The 21,030-nt window shown below is 52.1% G+C and overlaps 1 protein-coding gene across 2 annotated transcripts in view; it reads left to right on the top strand.

The window, feature by feature from the left end:
• The first annotated feature begins 256 nt into the window (after nt 1-256).
• ACSF3 (acyl-CoA synthetase family member 3) overlaps nt 257-21,030 on the top strand; it is an 80,316-nt gene continuing 59,542 nt past the window's right edge. Inside the window, exons 1-3 of one of the 2 annotated variants that reach the window (XM_036346368.1) lie at nt 257-329; nt 7,764-8,471; nt 9,586-9,741. In XM_036346368.1, the coding sequence (XP_036202261.1) occupies nt 7,788-8,471; nt 9,586-9,741 (840 nt within the window). In that variant the 5' untranslated portion in view covers nt 257-329; nt 7,764-7,787. The remainder of the gene's footprint in view (nt 330-7,763; nt 8,472-9,585; nt 9,742-21,030) is intronic. The other variant, XM_036346369.1, reaches the window with a different exon arrangement.

The raw sequence follows: 21,030 nt of genomic DNA, 5'->3' as shown, positions 1-21,030 counted from the left end.
GGGGCCAGCTGATATGCAGGCTCTCCCATCACAGGGAGGGCTGGGGGCCAAGATGCGTTTTCATCGATCCGCTGTAAGTTCTAATTTTGAGACACTTTGGTCTAGAGCTGTGCTATCCAGTGAGATTCAAACGAAATACCTCCCGCTCCCCAGGCCTCCCTCAGAGCGCACAGGGGACCGGGGGAACGTTCGCAGCCGGAACCCGCCGCCGCGGCGCCGCGCCGCGCCGGAAGGATGTGCATAGGCACCGGACGTGGGGTGCGCGAGCAGCTGCGGTTCCGGTTCCGACCCGGCTGGAAGAGGAGGAGCGGGAAACCGCGCTGGCAGAGGTAGAGCCCGCTGCGCCGCCGCCCTTGCCCCGCCGCCCGCCGCGCCGTGTCCTCGAGTCCCCCCAGACCCACGGACATCCGCCGGCCCGCGGCCGCTCGGGCTACTGGCTCCGCGTCCCCGCCCCTCCCCTTCCTCCTGCGACCCGGCAGACTGTCCTCTGCTTGACCGCAGTGCCTGTCACGTGGAGGGACTCTGCCCTTCGCGGGGTGCTCGCGGGCCGGGTCCCTCCCCAGGCAGTGGTCCCGGAAGGATGTTGGAGTTAGTGGAGTCCACGTTTAGCCATTGTTAGAGGAAAACTTGGTCTGTTATGTCTAAAATCCACTTCTGTTCTCAGTGAGCCTGCCTCGAGCAGGTGTATCTCTGAACAAACGTAGCAATATGTAAGTGCCAGGTGTTTTGAAGGCCTTGTGAGCAGGCAACTTTCCGCAGAGAGGGGAGACCTTAAAAAGGAGGTGATGTTGAGCCGGGCTTTGAAGGGTGAATAGGAGTTTGCCCAAAGGGAAATGGGGAGAACTTAGGATGTGGGAACAGGAATCGCCTGTTTGGGAAGTGGTTGATTCCCTCAGGAGGGGAGATGTTTGTGGTTGGGGTTAGGCATACACTGATCAAGGGGCGACAAAGCTGAGCAGAGGAGCACAGGCATTCCCCGTGGGTTTCAGGGGGCCCGAGGAGGTTCCTGCACGGAAACCTGCCGGTCTAGTGATCTCTCCATAGTCTCTGCTGTGATTGTTGCAAAATGAGGCATCGTTGCTCTCACCCCATATCCCAGAACCTGTCTTCAGGGCAGACTGAATTGGTGGATTGGACTGTGGGCCTGGGATAGCAGGCTTCCTGCCTCCAGGTGGCCTTGTAAAAATAGTATTTTTACTTATTAATATGGATGGGGGTTTAAGTGTGTGTTTTTCCCTTTTGGTTTTTTGTATTTGAATGTAGTACTCATGAATGCAATGTGAATGTCTGTGACTTAAAAACACAACGTTGAAAACAACCTCCCCCAAACCGCAGGCATTGTGTTGAAGCAAATGTCCTCCACCACAGAGAGAGTGAAGTTCACCTTCATCAGGCAGCAGACAACAGGAAGTGCTGGGCTCTGCTTTAAACTCAGGGTCAGAGGGGTGAGAGGTTGGGGTGGTGTTAATCAGTCAGGTGCCATTTCATTCATTTTGAAACTAGCCACCTTCATTTGAATGCAAGTATCATTCTTATCAGGTAATTCTTGTCATGCAGCTCCATGGTGAGGATGGTGCAGCCACTTGCTCACCCCTTGGTGTGTGCCAGGTCATTCTCACAGAACTCTGTGTGCACATCTTGTTATTAGTCTATCTGTAGATGGGGCATTGAAGGCTTAGACAGGTGAAGAAAACTGGGTAGAAAGGAGGATGTTCCAGTCTGTGTCTGTTGACTCTGAAATCTGACCGCTTAACCAGAAGATGTGAACTTCCTGGTGTTGAGGGAGGGTTCTGAGAAGTCCATGTGCCCCAGTGGTCTGACTTGAGAATCTGGATGGTTAGAACACCCAGTGGTCTCTGCTGGGTCCCTGGATGGGCTCCTGCCTTCCAGAGGAACCTAAGAACAATGCATCGTCTGGGAGAAGGCCATCCTGGCTCACCAGAATGCAGGTTTCTGTGCTTTCACATCAGTGCACGGCTGTCTAAGGTTGGTTAGGGTACTAAGAGCAGTTTTATGAAGTTTGTTCATTGAAATGGAGAAAACCCATGGCCAACTTGCATTTACTTCGTGGTAGCTGTGCCTCCAGGGGTGGAGAGCCTCATGGCTAAAGGAGGCCTGTGGTTGTAAGGTGGAGCTCTCTTCCTGGGGTCCAGAAAGGTCTGGACCTGGGGTGTTCAGGACACAGACATCTTCCCTGAACCCATGTATTGTTTTACTTGTGCAAAGCAGTCCCAAACCCCCATGACTTTGGAGATTTTAGCTTTGTATTGAAAGAATTATGATGGAGTGTTTCAGGGTTCCATACCTGAGGGACATAAAAGCTGTTTTTAAAGGGTGGTGGCCCCGTGCTCCTAATATTTGGTGACAGAATAAATTAGTGCAACCTCTCTGGAGGCTACTCTGGCAATATTTACCCAAATTAAAATTAAATCTTTTTGTTGTGAGGCTCATGGGGAGCACCGGGCAGGGTCACTTGTCAGCATCTGCTCCACAAACACCCAGATCCGACCACAGTTACAATTGGCCACTAGGTCTCCTCTGCCTGTTTGCTTGCTGGCTCCTTCTCATCCTGAGCCTTAGCTATTTTGCTCCCCCTAGGAGGGCCTACCTGCAGGAGCACTCTGCTTTAGAGGCCAGTACTGTGTCTGCCTGGCTCATGCCTGTCCCCATGCAGAACCCAACTAGGTATTGCCACCTCCCAGACACTGAAGAGATTTGAAGGCAGGCGATGCAGGGTGGGGGGCATCCAGGTCTCTTGCTGCCACAGATGTGTGGCCTAATTGGTGCTCAGCATTAGCAAACCATGTATTTGAACTGCTTTTGTCAAAACGTTTTCATTGTCTGCATAGACCTTTTATGAACCAGTAGCTTTAATTGAAAGAAGAATGCTGTTGCCCAGGCCAGATGGCTCAGTTGGTTCTAGTGTCGTTTCGTACACCACGAAGGTTGCAGGTTTGATGCCTGGTCAGGGCACATACCTAGGTTGTGGGTTCCGTTCCAGGTTAGGGTGTGTTTGGGAGGCAACTGATCAATGTTTCTCTTTCCTTTCCTCTTTCTCTAAAGTCAATAAAAAACATCCTTGGGTGAGGATTAAAAAGAAAAAAGAAGAATGCTGTTATCTCATTTTATTTACCTCTATCATTTTGAGAAATTAAAGAGCTGTATAGACAGTTATAAACACCCTATAGATGCACCATCCAGAGCACATTTTTTATTTCTTTTTTGTATAAAAGAAAAAAAATAATGCTGAAGTTGAAGCATCTCCATTTAAAAAAATAAAAGACATTTAGTAGACTTTTAAAGTCTGATTACAAAAGTCATACATGCCAATTGTAGAAAGATTGGAGAAAATTGAGAAGCACTAAGAAGAAAACAAAAGTCACCTGTAGCCCTGCAACCTTGTGACCATCTGGGTGTTTACTTTTCATCTTCTTTTCAGCTCTGACCATCCTTTTTCCCTTGGCAGTAGTGGGGGAGCCTCTCCCAGATAGCTTGTCCCACCCACAGTGGGGCTACCGCCCCAACGCCCCACATGCATATGCCCTGATTTCCTCAGCCCTCTTCTGGACCACTTGGTTCAGTTCCAGTTTTTCAATATTATACATAACACTGCAGTGAACATCCCATATGTGCATCTTCATGTTCATTTCCGAATATTTTCTTAAGATACGTTTTTAAGTGCAACCACGGAATACAGGACCCACATTTCTATTTTCATGTCTCATTTTTAAGTGATTGGGAAGCGCCCTTTGGGATGGATGAGTCACGCCATGGGCATCACCTAGACTGGGACAGCCCTGCAGGTGAGACACTGTTGAGTTAACATGTGATGTCCTCTCTCAGTGCACTCCCCATCACTGACACTCCTCCATCACAGGCTCCTCACCACTTAGGGCAGTGATGGCGAACCTATGACACGCGTGTCAGAGGTGACACGCGAACTCATTTTTTTGGTTGATTTTCCTTTGTTAAATGGCATTTAAATATATAAAATAAATATAAAAAATATAAGTCTTTTACTATGGTTGCAAATATCAAAAAATTTCTATATGTGACACGGCACCAGAGTTAAGTTAGGGTTTTTCAAAATGCTGACACGCCGAGCTCAAAAGGTTCACCATCACTGACTTAGGGTATGACACACACGTGGGATCAGCCAAGTCTGGGTTTGGATCACTGCTTCAGGCCTATTATTTTCCCTTGGAGTTGTTGCTGTGACTGCCCACAGCGCATTTACCAGGGGGGAGGGGGCGGTCAGCCCTGTTTTCCATCTCAAACTGACTTCCCCCGCCCCCAGCCTAGGGAAGCTCCTAGTGCCCCAGGGGAATGAGGCAGAGATGGTAGGTGTCTGTTCGGTTTTAGTCCCCCTCTACCCATGCAAATAGAGATGAGTTTTCTAGAAGTGAGAAAAGAAAACATGTTAAAGCTGCCCTGGTTTGCTTTTCGCTGGCTTGCTTTCTGAAACTGGCGTGTCTCGCATGTTTATCAGACTTCTTGTTGTCTCTGGTCAAGCCTAGCTGTTTTCTGAAAATATGTGAGGTTTCTTTATAGTAACAGAAATCCAGGGTATAAAACTAGATGTGAACCCGCCTCTGAACCTTGTGTGGAGGGCAGCGTACAGAGAAGTCCTAGGGCACTCTCCGGCTTTTTCTTTCTCTTTTTGTTTGTTAATCCTCACCCAAGGATATTCTTTCAATTGATTTTTAGAGAGAGTGGAAGGGAGGGGGAGAGACAGAAAGAGAGAAACATGGATATGAGACACATCAATTGGTTGCACGAGCCCTAACTGGGGCTGAGGATGGAGCCTGCAACTCAGGTACATGCCCTTGACCAGAACTGAACCTGTGACCCTTCACTCCTCAAGCCGATGCTCTAAGCCAGCGGTTCTCAACCTGTGGGTCGAGACCCCTTTGTCGGTCAAACAGCCCTTTCACAGGGGTCGCCTAAGACCATCCTGCATATCAGATATTTACATTACGATTCATAACAGTAGCAACATGACAGTTATGAAGTAGCAACGAAAATAATTTTATGGTTGGGTCACAACATGAGGAACTGTATTTAAAGGGCCAGAAGGTTGAGAACCACTGCTCTAAGCACTGAACCAAACCGGCTCAGACCACTCTCTGGGTTTTAAAAAATGACCTCTTTCATCTAGAAACAGTATGGGCAAGTGTATTTGGAACTGAACTTTGTTAACGGTCCTGGAGCCTTAAGGAATATTTGCACAGAACCTGAGAGCAGTCAGCCAGAGCTGAGAGGCCTCTGTATGAAGCCCCTCTGGGTAGTGAGGGGTGTCTCTGAGGGGTGGGGTTTCCTCCCACCTGGTCAGGCCGGGAGACTATCTTACCAGGAGCCCCTGGCTGCTGGAGAAGCCAGCCAAGGAGGCTGATAGGCACAGGCCATTTCACATACTGAGGGGTCAGTGTGTGAATCAGAGCTCGGCTCAGCCATTTTTATTGTTGTGGAGTTTATTTTGTTAGGTAATTATAAAGTACTAGAGGCCTGATGCATGAAATTTGTGCAAGAATAGGCCTTCCTTCCCCCTGCTGCCCGTACCGGCTTCCCTCTGGCACCCGGGACCCGAGCTTCCCTCCGTCCCGGGCTTTGTCCGGAATGACGTCCAGAAGGAAGTCTGGTCTAATTAGCATAGTACCCTTTTATTATTATAGATTGTGTAGAACCTGTTTTTTAAATTAAGAACAGAGAACAAAACTGTTTCGTACATACATATAACAAACAATGGCACATTCCTTTTCCCTGGGTAGCAAGTTAATGACAGAGAGAGAAAAGTGTGGCTTTGTCAGGAGGAACGTGCTGAGCACAGAAGAAACAGATCCCTCCAAGCAGCACTGTGTGGGCAGGGTGTGGAAGACCGCAGAGAGAACTCTGAGGGAGGCAGTGCCAGCCTTGGGACAGCCTGGGCACCTCCTGCTGGGCAGAGCCACCTGCTGCGTGATTCCTGACCTTCCTAGATTTTCAGGGCCTGTCGGAAGGGGGGGTGAGATGTACAGCTTTTATTCTATAATGTTACTGGATGGCCCATTGGAAGGCATCATGCCAGCCCCTGGCATTCAGAGCACCCTTGGGGTTTCCTGTGCCTGCCCCACCCTTCAGGAAAAACTCAGCTAGTCCACGCCTCAGCTCCCTATCCTGGGTGCTGCTCTGACCCAGAGCCACAGTTGAAGCTGAGTGGGGAGCAGAGGCCAGAAGGTGCTTGCGAGGGCGGAACAGAGACCCTTCTTAGCTCCAGAGGCTATAATGGGAGGAGAGACTCCTGAAGGAGCTGTGAAATTGGGGCTTTCAAACCAGGGCAAATGGTTATTAACCTTAATAGGCGGCTCTGCACTGGGAAGGACCCATTTTCAGTTGCACTGGTAGCAAGGCGACTGGGGCAGCGGGTGGGCTCCTGACCTCTTGAACTGAGCTAAACTTGGGTTATAACTGCCATCAGTGCAGAAGCAATTGGAAAGCTCACTCACGGGACTGCCGCTGCGGGGAAGTGTCCTTCAGCGGAACGCGAGCGGAGTCAGACAGGCTCTTGGAGGCAGGCGCTTTGGACTGACTAGGGCCCTTCCCAGGTCTCTTTTCTTTCCGACCCCAGAGAATTCTAGTTGTAAGTCAGCTGATCACAGCCCCTTCCATCGAGTTCTCACTTCTTGCTGACCATTTTGGTCATTTTTTAGTAGTTATGTTTTGGGGGAGAGGGAAGAATTACGTTTCAGCTAAAAAAAAAAAAACAACAGTCTTCAGACACGTGAACTTTATTTAAGACCTTGCTCATCACCAAGTTCCTAAATATTCACCGCTGAGAAAGCGTTTGAGAGCAGAATCAAGCCCTGAGTCTGTGTGGGGATGCTTGGAGTCCTCTGACCTCGCCTGCTGACGGAGAGGACATTTGCTTAGTGGCCCTTGGTACTTATCCCCCTTAGCTAGTCTTTTTTCCCAAGCTCAGATTTTTAAAAACCATTATTCAGAATTTACCTTAAGTATGTGGGAGTTCAGAATGAGCCACCCCAAGATGTGCCTCATCGATTGGTACATGGATTGTTTTGAGCTAAAGGCAACTCAGACCCTGTGGGCTCAAGAACAACTTCAGCCCCTCTCCCCCTTAACTAAAGGACTTTAATTTCCTAATTGCCCATAAGAAGGGATTTTCAGAGATAGCGTTTCTTGACCTGCCTATATGACAGGGCAGACTTCTAATTACTGACCCTCTGCTCTTCCTATCCTGCGGTGACCTTTCCCTCCTCTGAAGCCCCCAGCAGCCTTACCTCATCCCTAGCCCAGACTGTCCTCTGTACCTATTTCCCCTTTCTCTCTTTGAACCTCTTCTATAGGTGGGGTCCCTGACTTTCTCATGTATGTGGGGCTCCCATGAAATTAAATTTGATTTTCCCTTCTCAGTCTCTCTGTTGGTTGGATTATCAGTCTAGCCAAAAGAGCCAGGGGAGGGGAAGGGGAATTTTTCCTCTTCCCCACAAGTGCATTGGATTCTATGTGCCTCTCCTCAGTTTTGCCTAGTGTAGTTCATTGTTTTCAAATCTTGTGTATTTTTGAAACCCTTAAACTAATGAGATTAAATGTTGGCTATTTAAATTCCAAAGGTAGTGTATTGTGAGAGTCAGTGTTTCCTACTTAGGATGTCACGTTTGATGGAAAGTTAGGCCAACTTGGTCTGGTTGGGCATTTTAAATCTTCTTCGGGTGAGTTAGGACGGGGTCAGGCACAGTAACATGTGGTGCTCTCTCTTCCTCTTCCAGCCCTGCCCCAGGGAAGCCAAGTTGATGTTTGTCGATGCAGCAGTGCCACCCCGCGTGGTGATGACCTTCCAGCGCCTGGTGTGTGCACTGGCCTCCCGCCAGCTGGCTCCCATAAGACTTGCAGGAAGCCGCCCTCTGCACGTAGCCCTTGCAGCTCGCTCTGACAAGAGCGCCCCAGTGTTCACCCGCGCCCTGGCCTTTGGAGACAGAGTTGCCCTCGTTGACCAGCATGGCGTCCACACGTACAAGGACCTTTACTGCCGCAGCCTCCGCCTGTCCCAGGAGATCTGCCGGCTCCTTGAGTGTGCCGGCCAGGACCTGCAGGAGGAGAGGATCTCTTTTATGTGCTCCAATGACGTCTCCTACGTGGTTGCACAGTGGGCCTCATGGATGAGCGGCGGCATCGCCGTCCCTCTCTTCAGGAAGCACCCCCAGGCCGACCTGGAGTACTTCATCCAGGACTCCCAGAGCTCTGTGGTCCTTGCTGGCCAGGAGTACGTGGAGCTCCTGAGTCCAGTGGTCAGGAAGCTAGGGGTCCCACTCCTGCCTCTCCCGCCTGCAGTCTACAATGGGGCAGCTGAGGAGCACGGGGTGGGGGAGTTGCCGGAACGAGACTGGAGAGACCGGGGTGCCATGATCATCTATACCAGCGGGACCACGGGGAGGCCCAAGGGTGTCCTGAGCACCCATCACAACATCAGGGCTGTGGTGAGTGCTTGTGTGGGCCACCACTATTGGGAGGGGTCAGGCAGTTGTAGACACGGTTATGGCATGGCTGATGGGGATGGTGTGGTGTTCATGTACTTTTCGGTAGGGCGTTCATAGCTGTCACCATCCTACCACCATTTCTTGTGTGTTATTTTTGTGTTCTGTAGCCTTAGTTACCATCTTTGCAAAACTCCCCAGCCATGTTACTTATCTGTAATTTATACCTTTCTTCCTTCCAAAAAACTCTTCAATGCACAATAAAGACAATTATACAGTAGGAGAAATAAAATGAAACAGAAGCTCAAACCACAGGAGGAAGGAGGTCAGTGCCATTGAGTTTAGGCTAACTCAGTCCCCTAAGTCAGTGGTAAGCTGGATCCAGGCTGGCTGCAAGGGAGCACGACTGATGTGTTACCTGTGCCTCCTAGAAGAGTGTCCTCACCTGCAGAGCCGTCTCTTGACTTGTATTTCTAAGGGGAGTGATGATCTCGCATGCGTTTGCACATAAAGGTCATGAGGTATGCAGGACAGTGTGCTCAGTGGTGACTTCAGGTGATTCAAATAGACGAGTCTCACTGCTTCTCAGTAAAAGCTGCAGATGTGCCTGGAACACCCAGCTCTGGGTTCCTTCACGGCCAAGCTGAGGATGGTGCTGGAAGTGCCAGGGAGCTCAGACAGCCATCAGAGGTTGGGCAGCTGGATACAACACTGGCCTCTGGTGAGGCCCCAAGTCCCAGGGCCTGTCAGAGATGAAATTGCACCTCTGACTGCCCCAGAGTGGGGGGGTGGGAGCCACCAAGAATGCAACTCTGAGCACCTGGGAGGAAGTTACCAGAAATGTTTGCAGAGGTCTTGGGGCACCAAATCAGAGACCCTTTCATAATGACTAAAGCCCCTGACTGTGTGACTGTTCAACACGATTAACCAAGTAAACCACAGACCCTCAGTCAGACCCTCATCATTTCATTATCATCTCCGGTAGATGCCATTAAGGATGCAGTGACAAAGAAGGAGCTTTCTCTCCCCACTCCTCTCAGATGGGGAAGCCCCCTCTGCGTTCCTCCACCCGCATAGTGGCTTCCCTCCTGTCTGAGGCTGTGCTGTTGTCTTGCAGGTGACGGGGCTGGTCCACAAGTGGGCGTGGACTAAAGACGATGTGATCCTTCATGTCCTCCCCCTGCATCATGTCCATGGCGTGGTCAACAAGCTGCTCTGTCCACTCTGGGTGGGAGCCACCTGTGTGATGCTCCCGGAGTTCAGTGCCCAGCTGGTAAGTGGGGGACAAGCTCTCAGCATGGCCAAATTGGGCACCTGAGGACCAGGCACCTTCCTCTGGTGTAAACTTTGCCAGCAGTTCAAGTTTTCTGTTGCTACCATAACAAATGATTCCAGTGTGGGGGTTTATAACAGCCCAAGTTTATCATCTTGCCGTCTGGAAGTCAGTGGTCCAAAATGAGTCTTATGGAGCTAAAATCAAGGGGTCAGCAGGGTTGATTCCATCTGGAGGCTCCAGGGGAGAATCTCTTCTTGCCTCTTCCAGTCTCTAGAGGCACCACAGTCCTTGCCTTGTGAGTGTGTCACTTCAGTCTCTGCTTCTGTGGTCACCTCTCCCTCTCTTTTAAGGACCCTCTGATCACAGTGGGCCCACCCAGCTACCAGGACCACCTCCTCATCTCAAGATCCTTAGCTTAATCACATCTGCACCTTCTGCAACATGAAGTACCACATCCCTGGACATGAGGACATTTGGAGCCATTCTTGAGCCAATTTCACGGGCTTTCAGCAGTTCTGCAGCAGATGGTTCAGTTGGGGCTCTTTATTAGTTTCCTCGATTGTCCTCTTTTCCACACATTGTTCCTTCCGAACATGCTGTGAGGTCACAGGGGAGGGGACGTGTGGCTGTGTGGGGAAGGAAGTGGGAGCGGAGCCCTCACTACTGAGCAGAGCATAGCCATGAAGGACACTGCTTTGAAGGGGAAAGGACTGGGATCTGACCTGCCGCTTGACACTTGTGACCTGTGTGCAGCTCCCCTGGAGCCTTTCGGACCCTGTCCTGAGAGCCCGGGCACAGCTCTGGGGTGAAGGCTGGCAGACAGGGCTCTGGGCCTCCCTCCCCTCCTTCAGCCGTTGAGCTTGTCTTCATCTTTTTGTGTTTTATTTTTCAGCTGCAGGTCTTAGTGGTTTACATGGTTTTACAGAAAGTCTGCAGCTTAAATATGCCCTTCAGGGCACGGTGCTGAGGCACTGTTTGCCTTCAAGCATAAAGACCTACCTGGGGCCTCTTAGCCCAGGGCTCAGGCCACTTCCTCCACCCCCCTTTCATTGTGGGCCTCCGACTGAGGGCCCTGCCAATCTGTGATTCTCAGCCCTGCTCCCTCCAGTCCAGGGATTGCTGCACTGAAGGGAAGCATGGGGGTGAGGAGCAGGCATCATCCGAGGCTGTTGTCTGCTTAGTAGGATTGACTGGTAAGGGCAGGTGGGGATGGCAACAGGCGATGTGAGAAAAAGCTCACCTCAGGCAGGGGAAGCTTCACCTGACTGGGAGGCTTTTGCACAAGGGTGCGCCAGTCCTTTGGGCTCTCCAAGACCCCCTAATTCTCCGTCCACTGGGAGGACCTCCCTGGACCAAGGGCGATGGGAAGCCTCCTCCTTGTGTAAGTTACTGTGAGCTGCTCCCCCAGCACAGCCCGCTCTACTCCACCGAGGTCTCTCAGGAGCCAGAGCTGTGCTTGTGGGTTCCGTCTGTCCACACTCCAGCACTGGTTGATTATAGGGGCAAAGGAGGGAGGGCTGAGTCTCCAGAATCCCTGTAAGCATAGGGAGAGCAGGTCCACCCTGACTCGGAGCCCCAGAAAGCCCGGATCAGGAACCTAGCAGCCCGGCCTGGCACTGACAGACTTCTCAAGTGGACATTGCCAGAGTCCTCATTTCCTAGCTCTGCTTCGGGAGCGACATGAGTGCCCAGTTGGCCTGGCAAAGGTGTGTTGGGCTGGCACAGCAGAGGAAAAAACAAAAATCGAGGAGGCCGTTTCTTCCCCAAACACAGAGACCCAGGAATGAGAAGGAAAAAAGCAGAGGAGGCATGGCTGGCCTTCCTCCTGGCTGTGCCAGGCCTTGTCCCCTTCTCTCCTCTCCCATCCCCATCGTTTTGCTCCAGCTGCACCGGCTGCCCTGCTGTCCATACACTCCACCCACCCACCTCAGTCAGCACTCTGCCTACCCCCAGTTTGCTCACCTCTCTGTAAGTCTTTGCCCATGCGTCACTCAGCAAGGCCTCAGCCACTCTAATCATCACTGCAGCCATCCTCCCCCCGCCCCCCATACTGGCCCTGCCTCTGCAATTTATCATAGCATTTACCACCTTGAAGCCCATAGAATCATCTCTCTCCTCCTAGAAGGTCCACCCCAAGAGCACAGGTTTGCCTTCAGTTCACGGTGTGTCCCCAGGGCCTAGAGCATCGGAGGATCAGAGTGTCAGTGAACTGATGGGTGAATGGATGGTTATCAGCATGATACATGGACTCCTGGGCTTCTCACTTCCCCACTGGTTGTGTGGGCCATGAGGACATGCTGCTGGGCGGCAGGTTCATACCCCTCTACAAACTGCCTTTATTTCAGTATCATGACTGGCTGGATTTGTCCATCAGGTGTATGGGGAGAAAGTCCCTTAAATCACTTAGGGGAGAGGTTATTTGTTTGATGAAATTTCACTGTATCAACTCCTCTGAAATTAGAGCATAAATAGATACCATGTAACACGATTGTCTACTTAAAATCCATTACCAGAGTCCCTTAAAGCAAGAAACTTCTCTGCAAAGCTCTGGGTTGTGCACATTCATTAAGGTCAGGACAGTAGGACTCGGCCTCTTGTGCTCATGGCCAATGGCCATGGATAGTGTGATGCATGGATGTGCCCATCAGTGTCCTTGGCTGTGGGAGATTTCACATGGAAACATGGCAAAGAGCCTCATCCTGGGCGTGCGGGAGGCCCCACCGGCCGTCCTTGGTGTTCCACCCTCTGAAGAGGTCTGTAGTTTAAAGTTTGATGGAATTGATTTTGTTGAATACATACCTGTGTAGCTTAGATGTTGTGAAAATGAGAATACATTTTGGACAAGTAAGCACTCAACAGGGAAAAAACCTACAGGGTTTTCATATCTGCTCCCAGAGCTCCAGGTTTGGTGTATTCTTTGGCTTCTTGGGCACTCTCCCATCTCTCCACAGGGGCCCCACTAGGGGCCTGGAAGCGAATGGGTGCCTTAACCACCGAGCGGCGAGGGCCATTGTCTGTCATTAGGGTGCTGCTTTCTCCTGTTGAGGTGCTGGGATGAGAGGCCACCAGGGGAACTCACAAGAAGGGTCAAATCTCAGATCTTTGTGGTTCTTTGCCCTAACTTGGAATTTCTCAAAACTGTGCAGCAGAGCTAAATATCGAAACAAGTTTGATAAAAGATTGCAACCCCGAGTTTCAGAATTTTGTGAATTTAGACATTTATATTAGTAAAGTCCTTTTACTAAATATTGGGGTTTTGTTTAAGCTTGTATTTTAGCAGTGGTGTGGGGTGACCAGAAACCTATAGTGGTGTTTAAGTCATAGATCCCAGGATCCTCTGGTCATCCTGCTAACAGTGGGGTGACAGGCCGTCACGTCCTGCGAGCCTGACTGATGAGGTGACAGTGACTCAGAGGACAGGCGGAAAGATGGATGGGCGAACTGCCTGATGTCACCCCTGAAGAACAAAGTCTGGCTGTTGATGAGCTGTCCGGAGTCTCAATCGATTTCTTGTCTCAGATGACTTGGCTCTGGCCGACTTCTTCAGGATCCAGCAGCAGGAGCACTAAATCAGGGACCTTGGGGCTGGCGCTCCCTCCTCTGTTGACCTGCTGGGTACCTGCTCAAGGGCAGGGGCTGTGCCGTGCTGGAGGCTGGGAAAGCCACCAGTGCATTCTGTTGAGGCCAGCACCCCTGCCCCGGACACCATTTCCTGTGGTTAAACATGTTGACCTGTGGCCCCAGACAAAGTTCATTCTGGGCTCTGAGAAACTGGATCTTGTTGAAAGGAGGTCAGGCAGTGTGTATATCAAGGTGCAGGGAGAGTTTGAGGTAGAGAAGCAAAGAACATTATGCTACACTGGCCCCACAGACCCAGTCACAGTGTGGAGGTACTACTGGGCAGGAGTGCTCACACCTCATAACTGCTCCTTAGTGTGGGGTCAGTGGGACAGGAGATGCTCACACCCCAGATCTGCTCCACAGTGTGGGGTCACTAGGACAGGGGGCACTCACACCTCAGGTCTGCTCCACAGTGTGAGTCACTGGACAGGGGTGCTCACACCTCAGATCTGCTCCACAGTGTGGGGTCACTGGACAGGGGGTGCTCACACCTCAGATCTGCTCCACAATGTGCGGGTCACTAGGACAGGGGGTGCTCATAGGTCTTAGGAGCCAGGCGGGCAGCTATTTTCCCATCTCCGATCTTTCATTATGGAGTGTCCTTGTTGCCAGATTTTAGCCAGAGCACCTTAAAAACAGAACAAGAACCCCTTCCTGTGTGTGGTATAGAGTTACCAAAAATTGGGTGATGGCTTCATCTGTGGGGGTCGTTGCTTTAAGCTGGTTAAATGTTGCAGTTTCTCACCTGCAGTCAATCCCATCGTTGCTTTTGCTCGGCATGGCAGTACTGGCGGTTGGGATCTGACCCCAGGTTTCCAGTCCTGCCTGCATAGCAGGGTTACCTTGGGGAGATGGTGAGTAAAAGAGGGGCCTGGAGCCCTCACATTTGATGCCTGGCAGTACCTGGACTACCTGCAGCCTGATTTGGGAACTGTTCTTTGGTCTTGCTATGACAGCTCGCATCTGAGCAGGTAGAAGTGTTTTCACGAGTGAAATGCAGGGTCTAGAGAGGGATCCCCCAGAGCTATGGTTTTTAAGTTATGAATGTGTCAAAACAACATGGAGAAGGAATATTGCGTCAGTACAGCAGCTGCCCTCTTTACTGGTTTGAGTAAATCTAAAAGTGGTGAGGCCTTTCCAGTGGTGCAGTTCTCAGGTGGATGTCTCTGTGCCAGGGTCAGAAGTCTGTATTGAGACCATGGGACTAGTTGACATCCTTCATTTGGCCGACTGTGCTCCATCCTTCCTTTAGTCTCCTGTGGGAAGCCTGGGTGGGACCATGTGTGTGGCCCATGGAGGAGGCCTGGCCAGGACCACTGATCCCCAGAGTGGATGAACAGCTCACGAGGCCTGTCCTCTCTCCTCTCGTGCCAGAGCATGTGCCTCACCTGGGATGTGTGCAGTTTGATTATCTGCTGTTTTGTGCCCTCTTGTCCAGGTGAGCCCGTGGTAAGTGGAGTAAGAACCAGGCTGAGGTGAAGGTGTTGTCAGGACTTGGTGGTGGTGGAGTCTATGCACAGGTCAGCCACACTAAGCACAACCCAGCGGTTCACCTCCAAAAGCACAATGTGTGAGAAGGAAATGGGCCCCCGCAGCTGCTCCTCAGCCAGCCCAGCATATCAACACTCTCTGGAAGCCTGAGTGGAGTCTAGTGTGTCCACTTTGCCACGCTCCTCCCAGGCCCCACACCTTCCCTGGTGGCAGGTGGCAGCCACCCTGCATTTCTTTATAAGCCAGTGGGAAGTAGGATGCCACACAGAGTTTCCAGCAACTGCATTTTAGAGCTTGGAAGGGACTTGAGGGATTTAGTCCCAATTAATATCATGTGTGAGAAGACAGAAGCTGAAGGGCTTGGTCAGGGTCATAGCTGCTCCTGGGCCAGTGAGGGTAGCCTGTCCATGGTTTTGTCCCTGTGGATTTGCTAAGATCTGGATTCTCAGTGCTTTGTTCTCACTGCTAGACCACTGCTTAGTGTGCAGTGATTCTGAGCCATTAGGTTTTATTTGCTCTCTATTCAGCATAGGAAGAAGTGCAATTATAGGAAAAGGCTCTTCGTGACCACATTTTTTTTTTAATCTCCACTTCTCATTTCTGTACACATTGATTTCCTACCTAGTCAACAATAGAGAAATGGGAGTGGTTTAACATAAATGAACTCCCTCAGTCATACCAAAGGTGGATTGCTTTAACATGAGTTGTTAATATTTTTATCATAAACTAGAGGCCCGGTGCATGAATTTGTGCACGGTTGGGATCCTTTGGCCTGGCCAGCAATCCATTGCCCCTAACCACTCTGCCTGCTTGCCTCATTGCCCCTAACCACTCTGCCTGCCTGCCTGATCGCCCCTAACTGCTCGCCTACCTGCCTGATTGCCCCTAACCACCTCTGCCTTGGCCCCCGCCACCGCAGCTTCTTCCGGAAGGATGGCCGGAATGATGTCTGAAAGGTTGTTCGTCTGTCTGGTCTAATTAGCATGTTACACTTTTATTATTATAGACTAGGGGCCCATTGCATGAATTCGTGCACCTTGAAAGGAACTGTGAGCCACGAGGCTGCAGTGGGCACCAGGGCGGGTCTCAGCCTATCCTTTGCACTCCTGCCGCAGCCCCTGGTGCCCTATCTGCCAGCAGCCCTGCTCCCACTGCTGCTGTTCCCACGTGCTGCTGGCTCCGGCCTCACTTGCACCCGCTGACGGTGCGGAGAGTTTGGGGCTGGCACCAGCAGTGGGTGTGAGTGGAGCCGGTGCCGTCAGCGAGTGCAAGCAGTGGCTGCCGGCCCTGATCACCCCTGCTGCTGGCTCTGATCGCCTCTTAGGAGCAGGGGGAGGTGGAGAAGCCTTGAGGGGCGATTGGGGCTGGAAGCCACTGCTCTTACCCGCTGACAGTGCCAAGCGATCAGGGCTGGCACTGGGCGCCGACAGTAGTTACAAGCAGTGGCTCTGGCACTGGCAGCTAGTGCGAGCAGAGCCAGCGCTGGCAGCAGGCATGAGCACCAGGTGGGACTGTAGTGCGCAAGAGCAAAGAATTTTAAGTAACCATCAGAGGCTCGCCCCAATGACAGCAACCGGTGCCCCGCCTTGGTCTGGCGCCCCCACTCACCTGCTCCACCATCCCGCCACAGCTGCTGTCCTCCATGTTCCACGCGCGCCCCCTGGTGGTCAGCGCATGTCATAGTGACCAGTTGTTAGGTTGTTCCGCCGTTTGGTCTATTTGCATATTGGCCTTCTATTATATAGGATAGACAAGAGGCCCGGTGCATGAAATTCATGCACGGGTGTGGTCCTAGGCCTGGCCAGTGATCGAAGTGTGAGCGTCTGGCGTGGAAGGGCAGGTCCCAGCTGACCTCTGGGCCCTGGGAAGCACCTGGGCCCCCTGGGTCCCCTGGCCCCCACACACACCCCTCTGCCTGAGTCACGGTGCCTGAGTCCCCATGCAGAGATGCAGTGCTCACCTAGAAGAGGCCACGTGGATGCAGGACGGGCTCCTTGCAGGTGCCCCGCACCTGAGCGCGGGGGCTTCTCTAGCACACAAGCCCTGGGGTCCTGGGGGAGGGTAGCAGGGGAAGTGAGAGCTAGCTCAGCAGACACCCCACATTCTCACTGCATCTTCGTCCCCGTCACCCCCGCCCCCAGGTAGCCAGTGAGAAGTCGCAGCCCCCCCCCTACCCCCCCCCACTCAGGCGCTACGGGGAAGTTGGTCACCACCAACCAACCCCAGTTCCCTATCCCAGCCTGGGGCTTGGCCCCAGTCAGGCGATCAGGGCCTGCCAGTTGCTGGTCACTGTCTGCAGGGTGATCATACAGGATTGGGCCCCTCACCCAGCTCCCTCAGTACCTGGGAGCCAGGCAGCAGCCCTGTCCCCACCCCACGCACCCCCCCCCCCCACCCCGGCCACCACCGTGAGTCGCTGTCTATGGGATGATTGGTTGGGGCCAGGCCCCCTGCCCAGCTCCCTCAGTGCCTGGGAGCCGGGTGGCAGCCCTGCCACCGCGGCTGCTGGTCTCTGTCTGTGGCGTGATCAGCAGGGCAATCAGAACCCCACTCACAGCCACCTTGGCCTGGCCCCTCCTGCTCACCTGCTCCACCATCCTGCCGCAGTGCCTCTCTTGTCAGGGCCCTTCAGTGCTAGCAGCACCTCCACTGCCACCCGCTGCCAGCGCCACATCACCGACACCCACCATGTTCCGTGCCACCCCCTGGTGGTCAGCACACATCATAGCGAGCAGTCAAACTCCCAGTCGAGGGGACAATTTGCATATTAGGCTTTTATTATATAGGTGGATAATATTAGCTCACTTCTTTGCCTGTAAAGAATTATAAAATACTAGTGGCCCAGTGCACGAAATTTGTGCACGGGGGAGGGGATGTTCCTCAGCCCTGCCTGCACCCTCTTCAACCTGGGACCCCTCGAAGGATGTCCTACTGCCGGTTTACAGGGATCGGGCCTAAACTGGCAGTCAGACATCCCTCTCGCAATCCAAGACTGCTGGCTCCTAACTGCTCACCTGCCTGCCTGTCTGCCTGATTGCCCCTAACCACTCTGCCTGCCGGCCTGCTTGCCCCCAACTGCCCCCCCTGCTGGCCTGCTCGCCCAAACTGGCCTGCTTGCCTCCAACTGCCCCCCTGCTGGCCTGCTCACTCCAAACTGTCCCCCCACCCCGCTGTCCTGATCACTTCCAACTGACCCCCACTGATGGCCTGCTTACCCCCAACAGCCCTGCCCCCCACCAGTCTGATCACCCACAACTGCCCTCCCCTCTTGGCCTCTAACCGCCTCTACCTCGGCCCCACCACCATGGCTTTGTCCAGAAGGTCTCCCAGTCTAATTAGCATATTACCCTTTTATTAGTATAGATAGAGGCCTGGCACATGGGTGGAGGCCGGCTGGTTTGCCCTGAAGGGTGCCCCGAATCAGGGTGGGGGTTCCCTTGGGGCGTGGGGCAGCCTGGGTGAGGGGCCTGTGGTAGTTTGCAGGCTAGCCACACCCCCATGGGGTGAGGGTCCAGCCTGGGTGAGGGGCTGAGGGCTGTTTTCAATCTGGCCACACCCCCTTCAGGGTGGGGGGTCCCCACTAGGGTACCTGGCCAGCCTGGTGAGGGGCTGATGGCTGTTTGCAGGCTGGCCACAGCCCCAGGCAACCCAGGTTCCCAGACCCTCCTTGAGCGGAGGCCACAGCGGCTGGAAGCAGGTATCTGGGGTTTATTTATCTTCTATAATTGAAACTTTGTAGCCTTGAGCAGAGCCCACAGCTGGCAGGGCAGGCGGGAAGCTTGGCTTCCTTCATCGCCAGGAGCAACCCAAACCTCCTGTTCGCTCCAGCTCCGTGGCCGCTGCCATCTTGGTTGGGTTTATTTGCATACTTGCTCCTGATTGGCTGGTGCCCGTGGCTTTGTGGGCATGACTTGGTGTAGCCAAGGTACGGTCAGTTTGCATGTTTCTCTTTTATTAGATAAGACAACAGGCCCGGTGCACAAAAATTTGTGCACTCCGGGGTAGGGGGTCCCTCAGCCCGGCCTGTGCCCTCTTGCAGTCCGGGACCCCTCGGGGGTGACCACTTGCTGGCTTAGGCCTGCTTCCCGGGGGATTGGGCCTAAGATGGCAATCAGACATCCCTCTGACAGCCCGGCAGCCCTCGGGGAATGTCCATTTGCCAGCGGGGAGCAGACCTAAGCTGCAGTCAGACATCATTAGCGCTGCTGAGGAGGCAGGAGAGGCTCCCACCACCACCGCTGTACTGGCAGCCATCAGCCTGGCTTGTGGCTGAGCAGAGCTCCCCCCTGTGAGAGTGCACTGACCACCAGGGGGCAGCTCCTGCATTGAGCATCTGCCCCCTGGTGGTCAGTGGTGTCATAGTAACCAGTCATTCCCAGTCTTTCTGCTGTTAGGGTCAATTTGCATATTACCATTTTATGATATAGGATAGAGGCCTGGTGCATAGGTGGGGGCCGACTGGTTTTCCCTGAAGGGTGTCCCAGATCAGTGTGGGGGTCCCTCTTGGGTGCCTGGCCAGCCTGGATGACGGCTGATGGCTGTTTGCAGCTGGTCACACACCCTTCAGGGTGGGGGTCCCCACTGGGGTGCCTGGCCAGCCTGGATGAGGGGCTGAGGGCCGTTTTCAGGCTGGCGGGTGACTGAAGCTCCCAGCCTCTTTTTTTTTTTCTTTTTTTCTAATTTATTCTGGGATTTATTTACCTTCTATACCTGTCACTGGAGCTGAGAGCCTGCTCCAGCTCTGAGGCCCGGCTCCAGCTCTGAGGCCGTGGCTGGCTGAGAGCAGGTATCTGGGTTTGTTTAGCTTCTATAATTGAAACTCTGTTGCCATCACTGGCGCTCTAAGCTCTGAGGCCGTGGCTAGCTGAAAGCAGGTATCTGGGATTTGTTTAGCTTCTATAATTGAAACATTGTTGCTTCCGGAGCTCAGAGCTGGGCTGCGGCAGGCAGGGAACCTTGGCTTCCTCCATCACTGGAGCAAGCAAGCCTCATATTCGCTTCAGCTGCATGGCTGCCAGCCGCCATCTTTGTTGGCAGTTAATTTGCATATCCTGCTGATTAGCCGATGGGAAGCATAGCGGAGGTATGGTTAATTACCATGTTTGTCTGTTATTAGATAGGATGAGTATTAGGGGCCCTTAGAGAGATAACCAAATCTAACCCCTCTTTCATTGTAGTCTTAAAACTTGTTAAATTGTGTAATGTTTCAGACATCTACAAGAGAAATGAATACCCGTATACCATTGCCCAGCTTCAACAGTGATTAATTCAGAGTCATTCTAGGTTCATCTAGAAACATCTTTTTCTAACTCAGGATTGTTTGTAAACGAATCCCAGATAGCAGATCATTTTAGCCTCTCTAAAAGGAAGGGGCATTCCAGTAGCCTGACATTGGTACTGAGCCATGTACCAATGTCAGGCCATTGGGCTGTAGAGTCAGTATGTGGTGACTGTCAACAAATGTAACTTCTCAAAAACTCAGTTGGGGTGGAAATTGAATATCTTTTAAAGTTTAATGTCCTAGTTCTTCTTAGTAAATTTCTATCAAAATCATTCAGAAATTCTATCTTATAGAATTTTATTATTTGTAAATCACAGAAGATGTAACATATTTAGAATTTTTCATCCCAGGATTTTATTTATTTACTTATTTTTTAAAATTTATTTCATTGCTTAAAGTATTACAAAGGGCATTACATATGTGACCTTTGCCCCCTCGTCCCCCACCGCCCTTGACAATCCCCTGGCCTCCCCTACCCCCCAGTGTTTTATGTCCATTGGTTATGCTTATATGCTTATATGCTTATATTGGTTATGCATACAAGTCCTTTGGTTGATCTCTTACCCCCCTCCCTCCTGCCCCCCAACCCTCCCCGGCCTTCCCACTGCAGTTTGACAATCTGTTTGAGGCAGCTCTGCCTCTGTATCTATTATTGTTCATCCTATCTAATAAAAGAGAAACATGGTAATTGGTGTACGACCACTACCCTTCCCATTGGTTAATCAGGGCGATATGCAAATTAACTGCCAGCCAAGATGGCGGTGGGCAGCCAGGCAGCTTGAAACTAACATGAGGCTTGCTTGCTTCAGTGACGGAGGACTCCAACGTTCCCCGCCTGCCGCTGCAGGCCTCTGAGCTGGCAGTTTGAAACATAGTTACAAAAATAGAAGCTA

Source organism: Myotis myotis, unplaced genomic scaffold (assembly GCF_014108235.1).
Source record: "Myotis myotis isolate mMyoMyo1 unplaced genomic scaffold, mMyoMyo1.p scaffold_m19_p_19, whole genome shotgun sequence".
Classification (NCBI taxonomy): domain Eukaryota; kingdom Metazoa; phylum Chordata; class Mammalia; order Chiroptera; family Vespertilionidae; genus Myotis; species Myotis myotis.
Note: the sequence above shows the minus strand (reverse complement) of the source record. Positions and strands in the feature narration are given on the sequence as shown.